The sequence below is a fragment of the Tilletiaria anomala genome (assembly GCF_000711695.1).
Source record: "Tilletiaria anomala UBC 951 chromosome Unknown K437scaffold_99, whole genome shotgun sequence".
NCBI classification, from domain to species: domain Eukaryota; kingdom Fungi; phylum Basidiomycota; class Exobasidiomycetes; order Georgefischeriales; family Tilletiariaceae; genus Tilletiaria; species Tilletiaria anomala.
Genome location: NW_013546923.1, coordinates 1 through 19,531, shown reverse-complemented (window position 1 = coordinate 19,531; position 19,531 = coordinate 1). Strand labels below are relative to the sequence as shown.

Sequence of the window (19,531 nt, the reverse complement as noted above, 5' to 3'; positions counted from 1 at the left end):
TTCTCTGCGCGAGAACACAAACACGGGCGGCAACTTCAATGCGTGCGCATGTTTGATCATACAAGCTTCTCTTTTGCCTCTGCGGCCGCCTGCTGTGCATTACCGAGTGCATTGCCGATACGGAGCCCCGTCGACTTTTCGACCTGCTGCAGACCGCTCTGGAGACCGCTTTCGGTCTTGTGCTTGATGCTCTCCAACCCGGACTCGGAGCTCTTGAGAGCGTCACGATAGCATTTGACGAGGTGCTCCCGCTGCTCCGTCAGCGCCGGTACGTGCGCCTTCTCAATCGATACGTAGTATTGCGACAGGTTGTGCGAGAGTTTGGGCAGGAAGAAGTTGAGAGACACGAAGAAGAAAGCAGGTGGGGCGAACAGTCGAATGGGCAGCGTTCCTTTTCGAAGCAGAATCGGTTAAAGCTGGATCGACACGACATTGGGATTGTAGACCATTTCACTCACGATACCGTCCAAAGACTGAACCTGCAAGGGTCGCAACACCGACATAAAGGATGCCGGGGGTGATGGGCTCATCCTTCGCGACCAGCTCCCTGATTTTCGCTACGCGGACGCAGCGGGCAGAAAGAAGACAGGCAGGTTCAGCACACACCGGCCTCCGAAATAGTAATCCTGCGATCCTCACCTTCAACGGACTGCTCGGTCTTGATCCACTTGTTCACCACACCTCGGAGGCTCTGCTGCGTGTCATATGTGACATTGGAAATGGCTTTGCGCACAGAGCCGACTTGCCGTTCGAGCTCAGTGTGGTATTCGACAACGGTCACTGGCGGTGCTGGATCGTCATAGATGGAGAGCTTAAATCCGGGAAGAGGGTGTAAGGCAAGGTCAGCTATGACACGAACACCAGGACCATCGAAACGAATAGCGCAAAGGAAGCATGAGGCTCCGGCAGTAGCCTTTGCTTGCGAATGCCGCGTAGCCCCGTTTTCCAATTTGCGGGAGGCAAACGCTCACCTTTTCTCGCCTTGTTCGCTCCTCTGCAAATATGGGAGATGCAAGCGAGCCGGTCGCGACGGCCACTGCAGTCCCAGCCATCACCGCACCTGACCCTGCGAGCCTGCGAAGCAACATGGCCCTAGAAGAAGACGCTGCGCCGGATGCCGCTGCCGCCATCTTGCTAGCTGACACTATTGAGGGGCTCACTATTCAGGGAGATTTCGACTCTTGCCAGCCCAGGCAGAGCATATCTGTGTGCGAAGGTTCGACGCTGATGACCATCTTCGCCAAGCGGCAAGTCGAGTCTGATTCAATGTCACTGTGTTGGCGAGACTTTGACGTCGCTGCGAGTCTGATCGAGTTCGGCTGGGAACGGCTGCTGCCGGGGTTTACATGCTTTCGGGCCCACCAGTGGGTGCACCATCATGTGTAAATTCAACATGTGCGCGCGTCGCGTCTCTCTTCCCTGTGGCGTATGTCGAGACGTGACCTGGGGCGACACGCGAGCCCTCACCACAACCAACTTTCGCATCAACCTGGCACGCCCGCAAAGCCGCAAATAGACATACCCTTCTTGCTGTACTACACATCCATCAAGCTGGCTGTCAAGGACATTTTCGTAGAGATACAGACGAGACATCAATCAGAAGCCGCCACCCTTCAACGACTCATTCAAAATGTCCATCGTCCACCTGCAGAATATTGAGATCCTGAACCCGAATGCTGCGTTTTCTGGTGAGTGCCTCGGTCTGGAAATTTGATAGGCCCTCTTCATGCTTGCTGACCCTTCCGTGGACCCGCCGCCGGACTCGATCTGTAGATCCATACCTATTCAAGGTCACATTCGAGTGCATCTCACCTTTGGAGGACGATCTCGAGTGGAAGCTCATCTACGTCGGAAGTGCCCAGAGCAAGGATTACGATCAGGATTTGGATAATTGCATGGTGGGGCCAGTGCCAGTAGGTGAGGACAGACAGAGGGGTTGTGTAGGCCCATCCGTGGCATATTATTCGCTTTCGAATGCAAGTACTGCTCTGGCTGACAGTATTGACCGTCTTGCACGTCACAGGTGTCAATTCATTCGAATTCGAAGCAGCCGCGCCTTCTCCAGACAAGATTCCCGCATCAGATCTGCTCGGCGTCACTGTCATCCTCCTGACCGGGTGTTACAAGGACAGCGAATTCATACGCGTCGGATACTACGTGAACAATGCATACGAGAGCGAAGAGATGCGGGAAAATCCACCAGAGGAGGTAGACTTGGCTAAAATCAAGCGGGAGGTACTGGTCAGCAAGCCCAGAGTGACACGGTTCAACATTAAGTGGGATGCGGACACTGCGACAGGAGACGCAGACGCGTCAGCGTCAGCAGCAGGGGCATATGGCTCAGCTTCAGCGAAAGAGGGCGACGCAGGCGAAGGTGAAGGCGACATCAGCTGGCCTGCACCGACAGAAGCGGACTTCAAAGCCCAAGACAACAAGCCGCCTCCCACAACTGCTTTCGCACCAGTTAGCGTTTCATAATCCGACATGTACTGTAGATTCAGATAGACCAGGTCCAACGTGACCAAGTACCGAAGGCGGACCAGCTGCCCGTTCCAAGTGATGAGGAGTAATAGACATTTCAGAACGATATTCAATCACTGTGGCGAAGCGTATCATGCCAAGCAACATTATCCGCATGCGAGGCCACGCTTACTCATGCTCAGTTTCTATTCACACCTGAGGTGTCTGTGTTCTCACCCCCTCGACGCGGTGATGCATGAGCTGCTGTTGCTCCACATGCTTCGAAGCGAGACAAGGCGAGGCGACGGATGAAACAAAGCAACGAGAGTTCACTACGCAACACAACATCAAGGGTGCAGCTTCTACTGGGAGGGGGCGATAGTACAATTAAAGAACCCTTTTAGAAGTGAATTGCCTTGTCGTAGGATCTGAAGGAAGAAGATGGCGTCAGTCGTTGAAAGCAAAGGAAGGTAGTGAGAGAAAGGATCGAAAACGGAGTTGGTACTCACGCCATAGCCGCCTCCTTGAACGCCTCTGAAAGGGTCGGATGCGCATGGCATGTTCGTGCAATGTCCTCCGCTGAAGCCTGGTACTCGATGGCAAGTGTGGCACTAGCGATCATCTCGCCGGCGTTAGGTCCGATGATGTGCACACCTAGCACCCTGTCTGTCGACTTTTCGACTAAGAACTTGACGACACCCTCCGAGTCTTGGTTCGTCTTTGCGCGCGAGTTGGCCATGAAGGGGAACTTGCCGACCTTGTACTCGACACCGTCAGCCTTCAGCTCCTCCTCGTTCTTGCCAACCCACGCGACCTCCGGGTGCGTGTACACAACAGAAGGGATAGCCTGGTAGTTCACATGTCCGTGTCCTTTGACGATGATCTCGACAGCGGCGATACCTTCCTCCTCAGCCTTGTGCGCTAGCATGGGTCCAAACGTGGCATCGCCGATGCATTTAATGCCCTTGCACGTCGTGTTGTACTGATCATCGACGATGATGCGGCCGCGATTGTCGACTTCGACTCCGATCGCTTCAAGGTTGAGACCAGAGGTGACGGGCCGCCGGCCAATGGCGACGAGCACGACGTCGGCGTCGAGCGAGTCCTTTTTGCCGTCCTTGGCACCCTCCACGTTCAACACAACCTTTCCGTCCTTCTTCTCTGCGCCGACAACCTTAGTGCCGAGCTTGAACTTGAGCCCTTGCTTCTCAAGTGTCCTTTGGAAGCTCTTGCCAATCTCGCCATCCATGCCTGCACCGCCGATCGCACCGAGGAACTCGACGACGGTCACCTTTGAACCGAGGCGACTCCATACACTTCCCATCTCTAGGCCAATGACACCGCCACCGATGACAATCATCTTCTCCGGGACCTTCTGCAGCGATAGCGCACCGGTGGAAGAGACAATCTGCTCCTCGTCGATCTCGATGCCGGGGAACGGAGTAACCTCCGATCCGGTAGCAATGATGATGTTCTTGGCCTCCAGCTGCGTCTCGCCACCCTCGTTGAGCTTAACACTCACGGAAGTGGGCGAGGCGAAGCTGCCAGCACCCTTCACGTAGTCGACCTTGTTCTTCTTGAAGAGACCCTCAATACCCTTGGTCAGCTGGCTGACCGAGCTGTCCTTAGCTTTGAGCATGGTTGCGAGGTTAAGGCTGAGGCTGCCTACTTCAATGCCTCGACCCTTGAAGTCGTGTGCAGCTTGGTGGTAAAGATGCGAGTTGTTCAACATGGCTTTCGATGGGATACAGCCGACGTTCAAACATGTCCCTCCGAGCGAACCGCGCTTCTCTACACATGCAGTCTGAGCGAAAGCAAAGGCAGCACTCGTTAGTGCGTGGACTCCACTTGGACTGCCTATCCAGCTTACCTTGAGACCGAGCTGAGCAGCCTTGATGGCAGCAACGTATCCACTACGAGAAGATGGGATGGAAACCATCAGCTTGAGGGCGAAAGAAGGGTCACAAAAGAAGAATTGAAATATTCACCCAGGGCCACCACCGATGACAACGACATCGTATGGCTCAGCCGCAGTGGCGAGACCACGGACTGCCGAGCTGCGAAGCACATGTGGTAGCGTTGAAGGCTGGAAAGTCTATCGTCGTTGCAGAGTGCGCGCGCAGGGTCAGTACCCCTCTAGAACGCTCTTCAAGCGGAAGCGAGCCAGAGCCGACTTACCTTGAGTGGCGTTGCGCCAGCCCGGCGTGCGACCAGACCTGAAAACATTGTGTCCAAGCAGCGTATACACAAGGTCGAGCACGTTCTTTGTCTGACACCGAACGTGAGGATGTTCGATACCTGGCGGGCAGAATGTTGTACGGATGGTGAGGATGCTGGCTTGAGAGAGTTCTCGATGGAGTCAATTGAAAGTGATGTTGGACTCTCTGAATTTTTCGCGGTGCGCCCCAACGCAACGTTCTCCGGTATATATACATCACTATTCACCGGAATTTGGCCTGGTTCGTGGGTCCGCCCGCGGCGCCACGCAACACCTCTCGGAAAGGCGCGGACGGTTTTAAGAGGGGTTGGCTTTCCAGCTAGACCTCCGTTCAGAATGGGCGAGTCAATGACGTTTCCAGCGGCATTTATTGCACAACATACCGATGTGACGAGGCGCACAGTCCGACAAACGTAGCAGATGTGTGAAACTACACAGGGCATGCCTAAAAGCGACGCCAGGAAAGGATACATGGCGAGAAATGCAAGTACAGATCTGCTACCACGCCCTGCCTTCCTCGCTCATGATCTTCTGTTGCATCGACTCCGTCTTGCGGTGCACCCTACCACCACTGATGCCGGTGCCGACACTGCTAGCAGCATTGATAATCTTCCCGCTCGCCGTCCTGAACATGTTGGGTATGCCCGAGCCGGACGGTGCATAGCGCGTCGCACTCGCGTTGCCATAGCCCCCTGCGTATTCGTACGGATCCACTTCCCGGTCCGCGCCGTCGCGCACCTTCTTCACGACGGTCCCCACGCGATTCGTGACACGGTACGCAAAGCCCGAGCACACCCATACTCCGCCGACGGTGCTCGCGAGACGCACGAGAAAGTTCAGCAGGGACGATGCGCGCTCGCGGACGATCATCGTCATCGGCTCAATGTCGTACTTAATAAAGATGCCAGGTACGCCTCGGTTGTGTTCGACGACGCGCGCATAGTCAGTGACCGAGTACTGGTTCGTCTGGAGTGAGCGCCCTCGATGATCGATGTAGATCGTCGGGACGACGGAGACGAAGTATTGGAACACAGCAAAGTCTGGCGTGCGGGCAGAAGAGTGAGGTGTAAAATTAGCATGGCGCGTGGTATGTTGTTCGAGAAAAGCCTCGAGGCTAGCACGACTCACGCTCTGCCGTTGTCTCTACGCTTGACTCGAGCGGTTGTGCAAGATTAGGGAAATATGGACCAAAACTGAATTCGTGCACGACATGCGACAGATTCATGACTGGGATTGCAGTTGGGGCAACAGGATTGTAAGCAAGACAGCCGCCTGAACAAATCCAATCCAATCGCACTCACGCGCGTGATTGGTATGTTCCAAGCTCCAGTACCCATGGCCGAGCGTGGTTATGTGCAAGTTGCCCGTGACCTTCTTGACGAGCATGGATCCATAGATGCGACACGCGGGTCCGTCTTTGACCAGGTGTGAAGTCTTGGCGAATCGTTTGGAGCCGTACTCTTTCAACCGCCGCTTGGCAGGGTTGTAGAAGAAGAGGCCACCGGCCGAGGAGATTGCACGTGAGGCTGATTGACGTACCAAGTCCTTCATTGGCAGAGAGCTACAGGAGAGAGCGTGTCGTAGGTCTCATGAGGAATGAGAATCGTTTGTGTGAGAGCACAAAGGACTCACTCTAATCGCCCCGCATGGCCAATCTCGAAAGTCGTGCCATCCTTCTTGAACTCTTGCTCAGATACATGCAACCGGTCTCCGACTGCATCGCGAACGTCGATAGTGAGATCTGCAATGTATCCATGCAGTGTTGAGCGTATGTTCGCCTGATTGTTTCAAAGGCAATATGCAGCAACTTCGAGCCACTCACAATGGCACTGCATGGCAACAGTCATGTCGACGTTGATCTGCATATCATCGCCGACTTTTGAATCTACAAAGAATTCATAGGCATGCTCTTTGTAGAGGTAGTTTGATAGTTCGGAGCAAAAGAGAAGAAAGATCACCGCTGATACTACTACTGTCCAGACGCCGCCTCGTGACGAGCGTTGGTGGTAGAGTGGCTGCGTCTGAAGAAATATGTGTTCGATATTTCAGAAACAAGCAATCGAAGTCGCAGGGCGATGGAATAGCATTGACTGACCTTTGGGAAAGCATCGAAGTGCCGGATCTGCGGGTAGTGAAGCGAGACATCCCACGACCCGTGTCAGTCCCAAGATCGTACGCAAGGCATCGAGACAGTTCGACCACACAGCACCCCTTCAATATACGCAATAATCCTATGAGACGCACCTTTGGCAGATTGTCGAGCTGGTCGAGCAGAGCTGACTTTTCGGACATCTTGTTCACCCTGCACGTCGTGTGCAATGCGATGCAGGCCTGGATGGTTCGCGTGGCAGACCCTTTACTTGATCCGGCCTTGTGCAGAGATCCCGCTGCGGTCACAAGGTCGGGGCAGTCCAGGAAGACGCTGCGCGCTAGAACGCGGATGCGATGCCGCGACGAGTAACAGATATTGGACTGCCCAGAGGAAGGATATGAGGATACGCGAATCTCCACCTTGTCAAACAGTCGAGGTCTCAAGTACTGAAGAGCAGGTCGAGGGAACGGATGCTAGCGAGTGCGCCGCTGCCCGACGATGCCCAAAGAAGAGTAGGGTTGGAAAGTCTTAGATCGTACAACGCACTATTTGTGGGGTTATTGTCGCTGCTCCACCCATCGGTGACTGCGCTGCAGTTCTCGTCTCCCGCCTCTCGGCATTGGCGGCAACACGCCGGAATGCCCTTATAGCTGTCGCCATGTGCGTCCACTCATGAAAGTCAACGTCTCTGGTGTTTGGCACTCGAAGCTGGATGTATACGTTCCAGAGGGTTATGCTCATTCGCCCAAAATTGAGAAGTTCCGACTGCGAATGCAAGGTGGCCCACTGCCAACCATCGGGGCTGAAACATTCGCCTGCCATGACCGCCCCTGCCCCTGCAACGCCGCCGCCCAAAGCTGGTCCAGACGCCGGCGATGGTGACTGCTTCTCGTACGTTCCTCTATCCCCGTACACGCTCTCCGTCCCAGCCGCTGCGCGCGAAAGCATCGGATTCCACAGCTACCTCGTCTCTGGCAACAGCTTCGATCTGCAAAAGCTTCAAACGAGTTGGTACAGACTGGTAGACGCTTGGCCGGTTCTCGCGGCAAGTATTGTTTGTGCCTATTCGACTCCCTCCCCCGTCGGCGGTGGGGGCGCGGACAAGCTCGGAAGCGATGCTTGGATCCTGAAGATTCCCTCAGGGAGACAGCTGAAGAGACTGGCAGCAGCGAAGAGAGCGCCGACAATCATAGAGGCCCGGGATACTGCTGGCACGTCGCCCACCACCGCGGCACCATCGCCGAGCTTTACCATCTCCTCCGCTCCGCCTGGAACTCTGATCAGCACGATCTTTCCTGGCCGTCTATCAGGCGAGCTATCCGCCTCGTCCATCAGCACTCTCCCCTCTCTCACTCAGTCAGAACTGCACAAGTACGCTCCAAACGCTCCGAACGACGTCAGCAACGATTTGCTTATCAAGTCGTCCGCGTCGGACACGGTCTCAAAGAAGCACAGCCTTGTCAGCGTACATGTCACACTCTTCAACGATGGTCTGCTTGCAGTGCTCACTGCACCTACAATATTCCTCGATCCAGATGGTGCTTGCCAAGTAGTCAGCGCGTGGACGTCTCTACAACACTCCAACGCCAGCACAACAACCCCACAGCCACCCCGCCTTCCTCCTGCACTTCCGTTAAAACCTAATACAAACTGTTCTGTAGATACAAGCGCATACAGTGCTTTTGCCCTCGAAGACATTGTGAATGAGGCGCTTACTCTCACACTAACGCAGCGTTCCATCTTACCGACACCGTACGGCTGGTTCACCTATCCGTTCTTCGCTCGTCTATACTACAGCATCCGGGAGACCTGGAATAATAGCATCAGATTTCCATTAAGTTCATTCGAGGCACGTGATGTATTCGTGCCGACCTCGATCGTAGAATCGCTCATGGGGCAGGCGAAGGCCGACTTGAAGGCAGAGGGGCACAATGTGGACGGCGAGGAGGGCAGAGTGGAGAAAGAGCATGTTCTGCTTGCTTGGATGCTACAGGTACATCTTGCTTCTTCGCATGATTCCCCGAAACCTCTGGCTTGACACTGAAGCATCTCTTCTTAATAATTGAAAAAGTTGGCAAACAAGGGGAAAGATCGGGACTCGACATTGCTGTCGGTACTCGTGCCAGCGAATCTTCGAAAGCTGAAAGGTCCGAAGGGGAATGCGTACGTACCAAGTCCTTACTTGGCTGGTAATTCTGCATTACCGACCGGTGAGTCGCACGCCATGGTAGATCCTTTCGGAAGAACTTGCTGATGCCGCTTTCTGCCTCTTCGCACGGTGCTGCCGCGGCGGAAATTCGACAGTCCCGCTCTCCCAAATTCCATACCCCACGATTCTTGCGTCGCGCCTCGGCGTGCTGGCTTTACGCATTCGCTACGCTCTAGAGTCGCAGGAGAAATGCGCAAGTACCATAATCCAGTGGCAGGTAGCCAACCATGCACCTATACTGGGCAGCAAAGCCAAAACGAACACTCATTATTTCCCGCCCACGGGCGACGCCTGGACTTTCAGTGCTGATTGGGTCGTTGGTGGTGCCGGGAACAGTTCTGCAGGATCCGAAACGGGTGCTGGTATCGACTTTAGCTTCGCACTCGGAGATGCAAAAGCCAACGCAGGCGTGGCGACAAGCATCCCTCTGCCTGATGCAGGCGCAGACAAATCAGCGACGGTCACGACAGTGACAGCAAAGAACGGCGCGCTCCTCCACTCGTCCTCGCATGTGTTTTTTGCAAGCAAGAAAGCCAAGGGCAATACCCTTGGCGGCCGCAAGCGGTGGACGCTCGCGTTGCCGCGCGCGCTACCAGATGGCACAGGATATTGGAGTGCCGCTGTGCTGCCTTCCAAGAGCGTCTGGCAGAATGCCATGGGCTTTGGCGCAGCTACTAGTTCTGGAAAATGAAAAGGATGATGAAAGTTGAACATTGGGATCAACCACTGCGAGGACCTTTTGACGAAAGTATGACTTTGATGACTGTATGATTATACCCATGTTCATACTGATGTGTTACTGGGGAGCATTCGGTGATACCATTGTGTACTACTCTCTAGCGTCGCTCGGCGATATGTAAGCCCATGGGAATGCGGCGAGAGTATTGTGACTGTGGCACTAGCCTATGGAACTAGCTCTTGGATTTCTGTGGAAAGAAAGGAAGGTGGACGAGGGAGCTCGGGAGTCAGCAACTTGTGTCGTCTGGTTGGTCGGCGGCGAGAGCCGCTCGCGCGCTTGACTCACTATCGATGATGTTTCTATAGGCGACACTCGCAGGACTATCCGGAAAACTTTCGACAAAGCTCGTGCCCATATCGCAGCATTTTCCTATTCGCGGGTCTAGTGGCACGCTACCAAGAAAACGGAGCCCGAGCTCCTTGCACAACGCTTCTGCTCCGCCCGTGCTCGGGTAGAAAATGTCGCTGCGGCCATGGCAGGCCGGGCAGACGAAGCCGGCCATGTTCTCTACGATTCCCAGGATTGGTATGGACATCTTGCGGCAGAATGAGATCTCCTTGCGCACGTCCTGGAGAGAAATTTCCTGTGGTGTTGTCAGGAGGACTGCACCATTGATTGTGGAGGCTTGTGAGAGGAAGGAGACGATGGAAAGGTGCTCGTCGGATGTACCAGGTGGTGTATCGATGAGCATGTAATCGAGCGAGTACTTCTCGCTGCCTTTCGCATCCGCTTCCTCATCATCCGCACCTTGATCGCCTGTCCAGTCGACATCCATGAGAAATTGTTTGATAATGCCGTTCTTCTTTGGCCCTCGCCAGATGACTGCCGAGCTGGCGCTCGGCAAGAGGAAGCCGATGGACATGGCGCAGAGGCTATCGCTGACGTACACCGGCGACCAGCCTGATGCACTGGAGTGAACATTTGCAGATGTGAGGCCAAGGATCGTCGGAATGGACGGTCCGCAAATGTCAATGTCCATAATGCCCGTCTGACACAGCTCGGCCTCATGCTCAGTCTCAACCTCGCGCCCTTTTCCCTTCTCCTGCCAAGGGGCGCGCTTCTTGCATTCGGCGGAGAGTGTCCAGCCAAGCTGTGCGGTGAATGTGCTCTTTCCTACACCGCCTTTGCCGCTCATAATCAAGATTTTGTTCTTCACGCCCTTCATGCGAGACCTGATCCTGGGGATATCAGGATCCGGTCCTTTTGGCGTAGAAGCACAAACATTCTGATTGGGACAGCCCTGGCATGCTGATGCTAGACCGGCTTGGTCACTGTCTGTGCCTGGACAATGTGCGGGAGCATTCTCCGGCACCGCATCGGGTAGGGCCCGGGCGATGGACTCGCTTGAGAGAACAGTGGAGGGAAGCGCGCTTGGCAAGTCGCTGCTGGTGGCGGCATCCAGTGGCGGGGCAGTTGGCTGGGATTGGACAGCAAGCATGATGGGATTTTGTGAATCGACACTGTGCCGAGCCTCTCCAGTGTTGCGTTTTTCGTTTGCGAGTTGACAAATGGAGCAGCAACGTCATTCGCATGGGTGAAGGTAGTGGCGATGTGATGATGAGAGAGCGGTCGAGACAGCAATTCGAGTCTGCTGAGTCTGATTCGGAGATAGCATTCAACGTCCCAAACTCCCCGGCGACATGGTTACGTGCAGGGAAAAAATCCAAGGAATTTGTGTCACTTTGTCTAAATTCTGCCGTGCAAGTCGCCAGTTCAATTCATGCGTAGAGCTCCGACGACAGAAACGGGGAATATAGCACAGAATTGAAAATATTTTCTTTCCAATCCCCGGTATTTCTTGGAGTTCCGTCCTGGTTCCGCCGCATGGCATGCATGCGAGTCATTTCATTCGCGCATCCATGCACGTTCACGTCGTTCATCGCCGTGAACTCCCCGGGTTGATTGTTAATTAACCGCTAGCTCGTCAGCTGGTGCCAGGATCACCGCGGCGAATCGAGGAGCAGGGACCGATGAATTATTGCTCTTTGGAGGGCGATGAGCGATGACTGGGGACTCACCTCTACGTCACCGTAGCAATGCGGCTTCAAGTTCTTCACGGTCCAAGTCAGGTTCGTCGAACATGAACGGCGACAAGGGCAATGGAAAGCGGAGGGGTGCACAGCACCATGTATCTCGATCGAATCTGACGCCAATTGTGGCCCGCATGCTCGGGAGCATTTTCCTTCTGTTCGCTGCCTCCGCTTCGCTCAACGTCTGGGGATACGCATTCCACCCGCATTCCCGTTTCCATCGGAATTTAACACAGTACGACCGTATTGATGGCTTCCTATCTGCGCTGGACGAAATTAGCGATGCAAGAGATATAATCATTTGCTCGGCATCATACGACGATTACGTCTATTCACAGGGACCAAATCCTCTTTTCTTCTCACCTCAACCATTGCTTGCAAGGTTACTCTCGCAGCTCTCGACGTATAGCTCAAATTACAATCCTTTCGACCGAGCCATAAAACATTTGGTTTTGCCTTCTGCGGATGAAAGTTCAAAGCCGAGAATCTACACGGCAGATATAAATATCGAAAACAGTCAGAGGCGTCGATGGGAGGCCGATCTCGGTCGCAATGGTAATGCCAGCCACGCAATTTTTACCGAAGGTGGACCGGTAGATTGTATGGCTCTGTCGCATCAAAATGCCACCGTCACATCTCTTCTTCGGAATGCCGAAGTCTACAACGCTTGCTCGAACGCAGGCTCACCGTGCAACTTACGGGTCCTTGCGCCGGGTCAGGCAATTTACCCAGGATTTCATGACGCCCACGGCCATGTCCTCGAACTCGGATGGTCGCTATCCGTCGCGAACCTGGTCGGCTGCGAATCGAAAGACTGTATCATGAAAAGGCTAGAAACCTACGTTGAGACCTTATCGGTGTCTTCGGAAGCAGGCGTAGCATCTGGGTGGATTGAGGGGCTGGGTTGGGACCAGACGCGTTGGTCTCCAGCCATATTTCCCACTGCATCGGATTTTTCAAATTCACCGGTGCTTAAATACCTCAAGGTCGTTCTTAGGCGCGTGGACGTGCATGCCCTGTGGGTCAGTCCCGCCGTACTCGACCAGCTGCACGCCCAAGGGAAATTGCCTGCTGCGGAAGAACATGGAGGTAAAGTCGACGGCGGCTTGATCGTGAGGGATGAAAATGGTCACCCAACTGGTATTTTCGTAGACAAGGCCATGGAAATTGTCTGTGAGTATCCGTTGGCGAGCCCGTGGGCATGAAACCTCACCTTGACTCCATCACCTTCGCGGACACTTTCCTCGCGGTGATACACAGACTCAGCTATGCCAGCGTGGACGGATACCCACCGTGCCCAATACCTCTCTCTGGCCACTGAGCGCCTTCTCAGTGTCGGAATAACCAACGCGGGAGATGCAGCCGTCGACCCTGCAAGCGTCGCATTCTTTCGAGAGAAAGATGCCGCGCGTGATCTTGGCCTCCGTTTCTACGCTTTCTACGACTGCTCAAGACCGCCAGCCAAGGGGGGAAAGCATGTATGCGAAACGATCGCACCGCACATTCCTTCCCACGGCGGAAGGCTGACTGCACGGACGATCAAGCTTTTCGCCGACGGAGCATTGGGCAGCTGGGGATCGGCGATGTGGGAGGAGTACTCTGACCGACCGGGTGAAAAGGGCTTGCTGTTGATGAAAGAGGCAGAGATAAAACCAACGATTCAGAACTGGATGCAGCGAGGGTTTCAAGTCGGTGTCCGTGCGTCAGACAAGCTCGGATATGGCAACAAGCAAATACCCTTACTGATACTACCTTGCTCCTTGTGCAGACTGCATTGGTGATCGCGCGAACACGCTCGTTCTCGATGCCTATGAATCAATCCTCTCTGACATGAATGGTACAGACCATCGTCCGCGCATCGAACATGCGCAGCTTTTGCGTCAATCAGACATCTCGCGCTTCAGCAAGCTCGGTGTCATTGCCTCCCAGCAACCCGTTCATTGTACCTCAGATATGGGCTATGTTGAGTCTCGCCTCGGCAAAGGAAGCGAGCGAGCACGCGGCGCATATCCTTGGCGCAGCTTGTTGGGCCACGGAGCACGGATCGCGCTTGGCTCAGACTTTCCCGTCGAGCTGCCGGACGTCTTGCACGGCTTTTACAGCGCAATCACAAGGGCTTGGCCTGACGGGTCCTCACCCGCCGGAGCAAACGAAGGGTGGCACGAGAATGAGACGCTCTCGCGCGGCCAGGCGCTCCGAGGCTTCACGATTGATGCGGCGTATGCGCAATTCGAGGAACAAAGCGCCGGGACTCTCACACCGGGCAAGCGCGCCGACTTCGTCATCCTTGACACGGACATCATGGATCCCACAATACCCACTGTGCAGGTACGCAACGCCAAAACCCTGGCGACTATTATAGACGCTGCTACAGCCTGGAAGCGCACGCCTGCACATTAAGCCAAACTGGCATGGGTGAACTTGCAGTAAACTACACATGCAGGAGGAAAGGAGACTGCTTGCAAAAGGTACATGTAATGCTGTATGCGAAGGGGACGGATTATAAGAACGAAGGCAGTCACGCGGTCGCGCGAGGTGGTATCGATCATTTCGGTTCATCGGTGATATGAGGCATAAGCGGTGAAGCAAGCGATGCACGGTGCTGATTGTGCGTGTCGCCGCCAGCAAGCTTGGCAAGGTCGTAGACAGTGGAAAGGCGCGCTGCGGCGCTCATGCGCTTTTTGTGGCGGTCGACTGCACGTGCTCGTGGCGCGTCCATGCGCGAAGCGTCGGCGGTGGAGTGGTCGCCTGCATCAAGAGGGTGGTCGAAATAGTTGCTCCACGGCTTTGCAGTTTGGGTAAGTCCATCCATGGATGACCGAGCATTCATTGGCGGGGTCTCGTGTTCCGGGGTCGTGAGTCGTGGTGTCAAGAGGCGCAGGGTGCCAGTGCCGGATGTCGCGGCCTGCACCATCTGCGGTTTGAGCATCATTTGTATTTTGGAGCCACCAAAGAGATGAGTGCCGGCTCCGGAGGCTTTCGATGTCGGTGCATAGGGTCGCGACGCTTGGGGATCTTCTTCTCCCGTTTCTGTGCGGAAAGTACGCTGGAGGGGAAGGCGCTGTGGTCGGCGCGCCGGTGATGAACCAGGGGACACGTCCTCGGAGACATTCACAGCGGTGCCAATAGCCTTGGCGCGTTCTGCCCAGATATTTGCTACTTGCGAGATTTCGCCAAACCTAGAGTCTGCTTCACCGGCCAGATGCGCCTCGAAGGGCGTGGTTGGTTCCGCTGGTGAGTCATCCGTGAGCGATGTGGCGTAGCTGTTGCGAGCGCTCTCGCTGTGCGGCTGCAGAGCGGGTCGCGGCTTTGGCTCGTCAATGTCTCCTTGCGAGGCAGCTCTTGGGCGTGCGAGTGTGACGCATGGCGAGTGGCGCGGACTGTGCACCGGGCTGTCTTCCGGGGGAAAGACCGAGTCGTAGCAGGCGTCGCAGGCTCGTGCGATTTTGAACGCTTCCGCCTCATCGTACGTGGCAATCAAGAAGTTGCGCGTGCTGCAGGACCAGCAGACGATCTGACCACACAGGCGGCAGTGATGCTTGCGGCGCCAGATACTGAACGGCTCGCTGCAGCGGATGCAACGATCAGCTTGGTTGTCCGGCACCCACACGGGCGCATTGTACTCTTCCAGGACTTTGAGGTCAAGCCAGGTAGAGGGTGTAGGCGGCGGCAAGCCCTGGAACGAGCGCCTGTTGCCCTCGAAGAGGTCGAACGGGCCAGGAGTGACACTGGTCTTGGCGAGGAGACCAGCGATCGATTCGAACGAGCTCTGAGACGCCGCAGTTGGTAGGGAAGAGGGCCTGGAAGTGTGCTTTGCTACGCGCGCCTCGGCCTCCTCGGTCTTGATCTGCGCGAGCTCTGCCTCGCTTTCCTCTCCAATCTCCTTGGACAGTCGATCCTTGGCCATAGAAGTGGGACGAGGGAAGCTCATGCGCGACGTGTCTGCCGGGTTAGCGCTCCGCCTTCGCTCACGCCGAGCCTCAATGCTCTCGTCCATCATCTCGTCGCGGAGCAGCGTGCGCTTGGCGGTCATGTAGTCAGCGCGGGCCGTGCGAATGGCGTTGAGCCAGTCGAGCTTAGCGCCAGCGCTCGGCGCGTAGACGGCGAAGCTCTTGCCTGGCGTGCGGATCTCGACTGCATGTCGAGAAGCAACGGCGCCAGCGCCTGCTGCCGTCGGTGTGGCAGACGACAATGCGCTGGCGTTGCCGCTGAACGAGCTGCCAAGATCAGGGCTCATGATAGGGCCATCCAAGCCTTCGACGCTGACAACAGTGCAGTCCTGGAGGTCGAACTTGCCTCTGAAGAGCAGCTGCTGGCCTTCGAAAAGTGAGACAAGCGCACCGGAGGAGGCGCCGCTTTCAAGAGCATTGAATGAGCTCGTTCGCGTGTGCAGATGCGTCTGTTGAGGCACGCTCGCACCTGCGGCCACGCCCGCCCCGCTGCTGATGTTACGCGTCCAGACAACGCCAAACTCATCTGGGACGCCGCTGCCGCTCTGGGCGGACGAAGAACCAATGTAGCGCGCAACGGTCTGTTGCCAGAGCGTGCTGCCGGCGCCCTCGAGCAGCGGGCTGGCGTAGACAATGCAATCGGTGAAGAGGAAAAACTCGCGCGGCTGCACGTTGCGCCGGGTCGACTTCCACAGCGTACCGCGCAGCAGGAGATTGCGCCCAGGCTTGATGAGCGGATGTTGCAGACCCTGCAGAGAGCGCTGGATAGAGAGCATGACGAGCGACGCCTCGTGCTGCCGGATACTTTCATTGATGCTCGATGCGACTGCGGAATGCCCAAACGGTTCAGCAAGAAAGAACATCACGCGACGCTCGTGCACCCGCCTAGCATACACCCACCCTGTTCGATGATGGCATTGGCCGTGATGAGCGGGTGATAATCCTTATGCAACAGCGGGGTGGTCTTAATCAAACCGTCGACCAGCAGTTTGTACCTTGGGATCCTCTGCACGATGCTGAGCAAATGCGCTTGGAAACCGAGACCGACGCCCGCGGCGGCGATGCCCTTGGTCGCCGCGCCCGCTCCTGCGACGGTGCTCCTGCGCTGCTGCTGCTGCGCGCAGAACGCCTCGGCTTGCTTGAGAAATTTGGCAAAGGCGTCGTTGCCCTTGCGCTCCGCTTCGATGCGCGCGAGCGCCGCGCTGAAGTTCTTGACGTATAGCGAGTACATTTTAAAGTACGGCGCGATGGAGACCAGTATATCGCCGATGTCGTCGTCAACGGGGTCCCACGGGATCTGCTCATGCTCTTGCGCTTCCTCGTCATCTTCGCCCGGCTGCTGCTGCTGCGGTGGCGGCGGCGGCGCATGCTGGCCGACCTTGCACAGTCGCTGTTCGAGCAGGGCGAGTAGTTCGGTGTTGAGGTGCAGGATATGGCTGAAGTTGCTGAAGATTTCGTTGAGCGCGGCGCGCGATAGCGAGGGCGCATGCAGCTTGGCAGGGCCGACTCCGACGACGCCCTTTGCCAGAGATGCCAAGGAGGATGCTGCGCCTGTGCCTGCAACTGCTGCAACTGCAGCTGCTGGTGAAACAGTGGAGCTGCCCGAAGCGCCGCCGCCGGAAGCCTGCCGGCCCGCGCCGCCGTAGGACGCCGCATGGAGTGGTTGATAGTATGCCTATGCGCCGCGGTATGCGGGGCAAAAGGCGTCTGGTGTCAGTCGCCAGTCACAAAACACAAACTCACACACGCGGCTTCGCAAGCTATATGCGCGCCGAGAACAGCGGGACTCACCTCGTGAATCATCTTGAGCCCCGCGACGTACCTGCGCTCCGTGTCGAGCAGTTCGGCAGCAGTATTCTTACGCTTTTGCAGGAGCGCCATCAGGTCTACCACACCTACGCCCACTCCGCCGGCCGGCTCCGTCGAGCTGCGGTGCAGCGCGCGGCGCTGCATGCGCGCTGCCGCGACCGCTGCTGTCGAGCTGGACAATGGACGTGCTACAGACTGCGAGAGCGCCGCGCGCGCCTTGCCAGGTGTGAACAACGGGCTGGGCGCCTGCCCGAACGCGAAGGAGTAGGATGAGGAAGATGATGACGAGCGATGTGAAGCTCTGGATGCAGCTGCGGCTGCTGCCGGCGGCGGCGGCGCCTCATGGTCTGGCATGCTGGGCGAAGCGGGCGACGAAGGCGGAGAGTCGGTGATGGCTGACCCGGACGCGAGCACGGACGCAGACGCGAAGCCACAGCCGCGGGCGCGACCTCCAGCGCTCAGCGAGAGCCATGATTCGGCTGAGGGCTCGCGGCTGACGCTCCTGCGCTTGGTGATGCCGCTGGCGCTACCACCACTGGCCAAGCCACCGCTGACGAGCACGGTGCTACGCTCTGCAAAGCTGCCGACGGCATGTCCCTCGGGGAGGCTCTCGAATGAAGCGATGGACGCCATGCTCGTGCGGTTCGCCGCAGCTGCGCCGAAAGGAATGGCCGGCGCGGCGCGCCGGCGCACTGGCGCGGGCTCCGCGGCGATTTCTGGGTTTTCGCTGTCGCGCTCTTCATCTGGTTCTCCTTCCTCTTCTTCTGCTTCGGCTGCTGCCGCGGCGCCGCCGCCCGCTGTGGCTGCAGCTATGGTGGAGCCAAGGGAGGAGCGGTGCAGCATGCTCGGGACGGTCGGAAGCGAGATGCGCCTGCTACTCGCTCCGAGCATCTGCCTGCGCGTCAGCGTTGCAGACGGAGGCGGCAGCACGGTGTGCGTCGACGAGGAGCGCTGGTAGTAGTGGTGTGTCTGTGGCATTTCGGAATCATCTGGGCCAGAAGCAAGCGGGAGCGCCACTGCTCCTGTCTGTGGTGACGATGATCCTGATGCTACTGCTGCATCACCTGTTGAGGGGCAGGTGGCAGCCGGGCCTGAGCCTGAGCCCGAGCCGGCGCTCATCACTCTAGCCCTCTGCTTCTCCTGCCTCCTCTCGCGCCATTCTTTGCTGGCGCTGATGGTGGTGATGCTGGTCCTGCTGGCGATGCGGCTGGTGGCGCCCCCGCCGGCGTCGAGGCCGGCAAAGAGGGAGCTAGCGAGGGACGGGGAGAGCAAGCCGACGAGCGAGTTGCGCTGGCTGCGCTTGCGTGCGCGCTTCTCGTGCCCCGCGGCGCTCGCTGAGGTTGGTGGCGTTGGTGTTGCTGCCGTTGCCGCTGAGGCTGTTGGGAACGGGGCATCAGCAGCAGCAGTGCTTGGAGCGTGCGGCGGAAGGGCGGGAGCGGGCATAGAGCTTGAGCTCTGGCGCTTGAAGCGCCTGGGCAACGCTTGCGCAGCGGAGATGGCAGGTGAGGGGATGGAAGGCAGGGGTACTTGGTGCACTGGCACGACGTAGTCCTTGTGGAAGCACGCTGCCGCTGCTGCTGCTCCTTTCCCTTCTCCTTCTTCTTGTACCTCCTCGATGCTCGTCTCGGTCGTGGCGCCGGACGCAGGCCGGCTGTTGCAGTGTGTGTCTGTGTCCGTGTCGGGCGACAGGCAGCGCGTCGGTGGCGGCTGTGCGGCGAAAGGAGGAGATGCTGAGATAGCATCGGACAAGGGTGGCTCTGCTACTGTTCTTGTTGCTGTTGCTGTTGCTGCTGCTGGCCTCGTCGGTGAGGACGATGATGGTGCAGTGATCAAGGCGCGATGGAGGGAGGACCTGCTCGAGCTCGACCGCAGCGGGACGGTGGGCGAGCGAGGTGAACAGGGGCAGCCTGGGCCTGGGCTGCTGCCAGCAGCAGGAGGCGGAGCCGTGGCGGGGTCCATGAGCCGGATTTTTTTTTCTTTTCAAGCTAGATAGCCCGGGCCGGCTGGCTGGTTGGCTGGCTGGG

The 19,531-nt window shown here is 57.0% G+C and overlaps 8 protein-coding genes across 8 annotated transcripts; 3 read left to right on the top strand and 5 right to left on the bottom strand.

The window, feature by feature from the left end:
• Positions 1–25: 25 nt before the first annotated feature.
• On the bottom strand, positions 26–1,204 carry K437DRAFT_258882 (uncharacterized protein). The gene is made up of 4 exons (XM_013385714.1): positions 972–1,204; positions 640–811; positions 459–557; positions 26–391 (listed from the first exon to the last, which is right to left on the bottom strand). Exons 1-4 carry the CDS (start codon positions 1,086–1,088, stop codon positions 57–59), a joined length of 723 nt encoding a protein of 240 aa, XP_013241168.1. The 5' UTR covers positions 1,089–1,204; the 3' UTR covers positions 26–56.
• Positions 1,205–1,436: 232 nt separating this feature from the next.
• Positions 1,437–2,575, top strand: K437DRAFT_258881 (anti-silence-domain-containing protein). Its single transcript, XM_013385713.1, has 3 exons — positions 1,437–1,688; positions 1,774–1,917; positions 2,024–2,575. Exons 1-3 carry the CDS (start codon positions 1,631–1,633, stop codon positions 2,476–2,478), a joined length of 657 nt encoding a protein of 218 aa, XP_013241167.1. The 5' UTR covers positions 1,437–1,630; the 3' UTR covers positions 2,479–2,575.
• A 233-nt stretch (positions 2,576–2,808) lies between these two features.
• Positions 2,809–4,824, bottom strand: K437DRAFT_239233 (putative LPD1-dihydrolipoamide dehydrogenase precursor). Its single transcript, XM_013385712.1, has 5 exons — positions 4,639–4,824; positions 4,449–4,555; positions 4,331–4,373; positions 2,970–4,264; positions 2,809–2,888 (listed from the first exon to the last, which is right to left on the bottom strand). The coding sequence occupies exons 1-5, from the start codon at positions 4,684–4,686 to the stop codon at positions 2,861–2,863; spliced, it is 1,521 nt and encodes a 506-aa protein (XP_013241166.1). The 5' UTR covers positions 4,687–4,824; the 3' UTR covers positions 2,809–2,860.
• A 352-nt stretch (positions 4,825–5,176) lies between these two features.
• Positions 5,177–6,970, bottom strand: K437DRAFT_264444 (DUF1692-domain-containing protein; the record flags this gene model as incomplete). Its single annotated transcript, XM_013385711.1, has 8 exons — positions 5,177–5,718; positions 5,807–5,950; positions 5,980–6,151; positions 6,218–6,239; positions 6,311–6,419; positions 6,501–6,699; positions 6,774–6,800; positions 6,923–6,970. 8 exons carry the CDS (start codon positions 6,968–6,970, stop codon positions 5,177–5,179), a joined length of 1,263 nt encoding a protein of 420 aa, XP_013241165.1.
• A 620-nt stretch (positions 6,971–7,590) lies between these two features.
• On the top strand, positions 7,591–9,670 carry K437DRAFT_275888 (uncharacterized protein; the record flags this gene model as incomplete). The annotated part of the gene is made up of 4 exons (XM_013385710.1): positions 7,591–8,308; positions 8,432–8,763; positions 8,842–8,980; positions 9,075–9,670. The coding sequence occupies 4 exons, from the start codon at positions 7,591–7,593 to the stop codon at positions 9,668–9,670; spliced, it is 1,785 nt and encodes a 594-aa protein (XP_013241164.1).
• Positions 9,671–9,882: 212 nt separating this feature from the next.
• Positions 9,883–11,156, bottom strand: K437DRAFT_270158 (P-loop containing nucleoside triphosphate hydrolase protein; the record flags this gene model as incomplete). Its single annotated transcript, XM_013385709.1, has 2 exons — positions 9,883–9,905; positions 10,004–11,156. 2 exons carry the CDS (start codon positions 11,154–11,156, stop codon positions 9,883–9,885), a joined length of 1,176 nt encoding a protein of 391 aa, XP_013241163.1.
• A 1,194-nt stretch (positions 11,157–12,350) lies between these two features.
• Positions 12,351–14,202, top strand: K437DRAFT_289403 (amidohydrolase 3; the record flags this gene model as incomplete). The annotated part of the gene is made up of 3 exons (XM_013385708.1): positions 12,351–12,921; positions 13,009–13,446; positions 13,517–14,202. 3 exons carry the CDS (start codon positions 12,351–12,353, stop codon positions 14,146–14,148), a joined length of 1,641 nt encoding a protein of 546 aa, XP_013241162.1. The 3' UTR covers positions 14,149–14,202.
• Positions 14,203–17,170: 2,968 nt separating this feature from the next.
• Positions 17,171–19,531, bottom strand: K437DRAFT_194881 (uncharacterized protein). Its single transcript, XM_013385707.1, has one exon. The coding sequence runs from the start codon at positions 19,464–19,466 to the stop codon at positions 17,412–17,414; it is 2,055 nt and encodes a 684-aa protein (XP_013241161.1). The 5' UTR covers positions 19,467–19,531; the 3' UTR covers positions 17,171–17,411.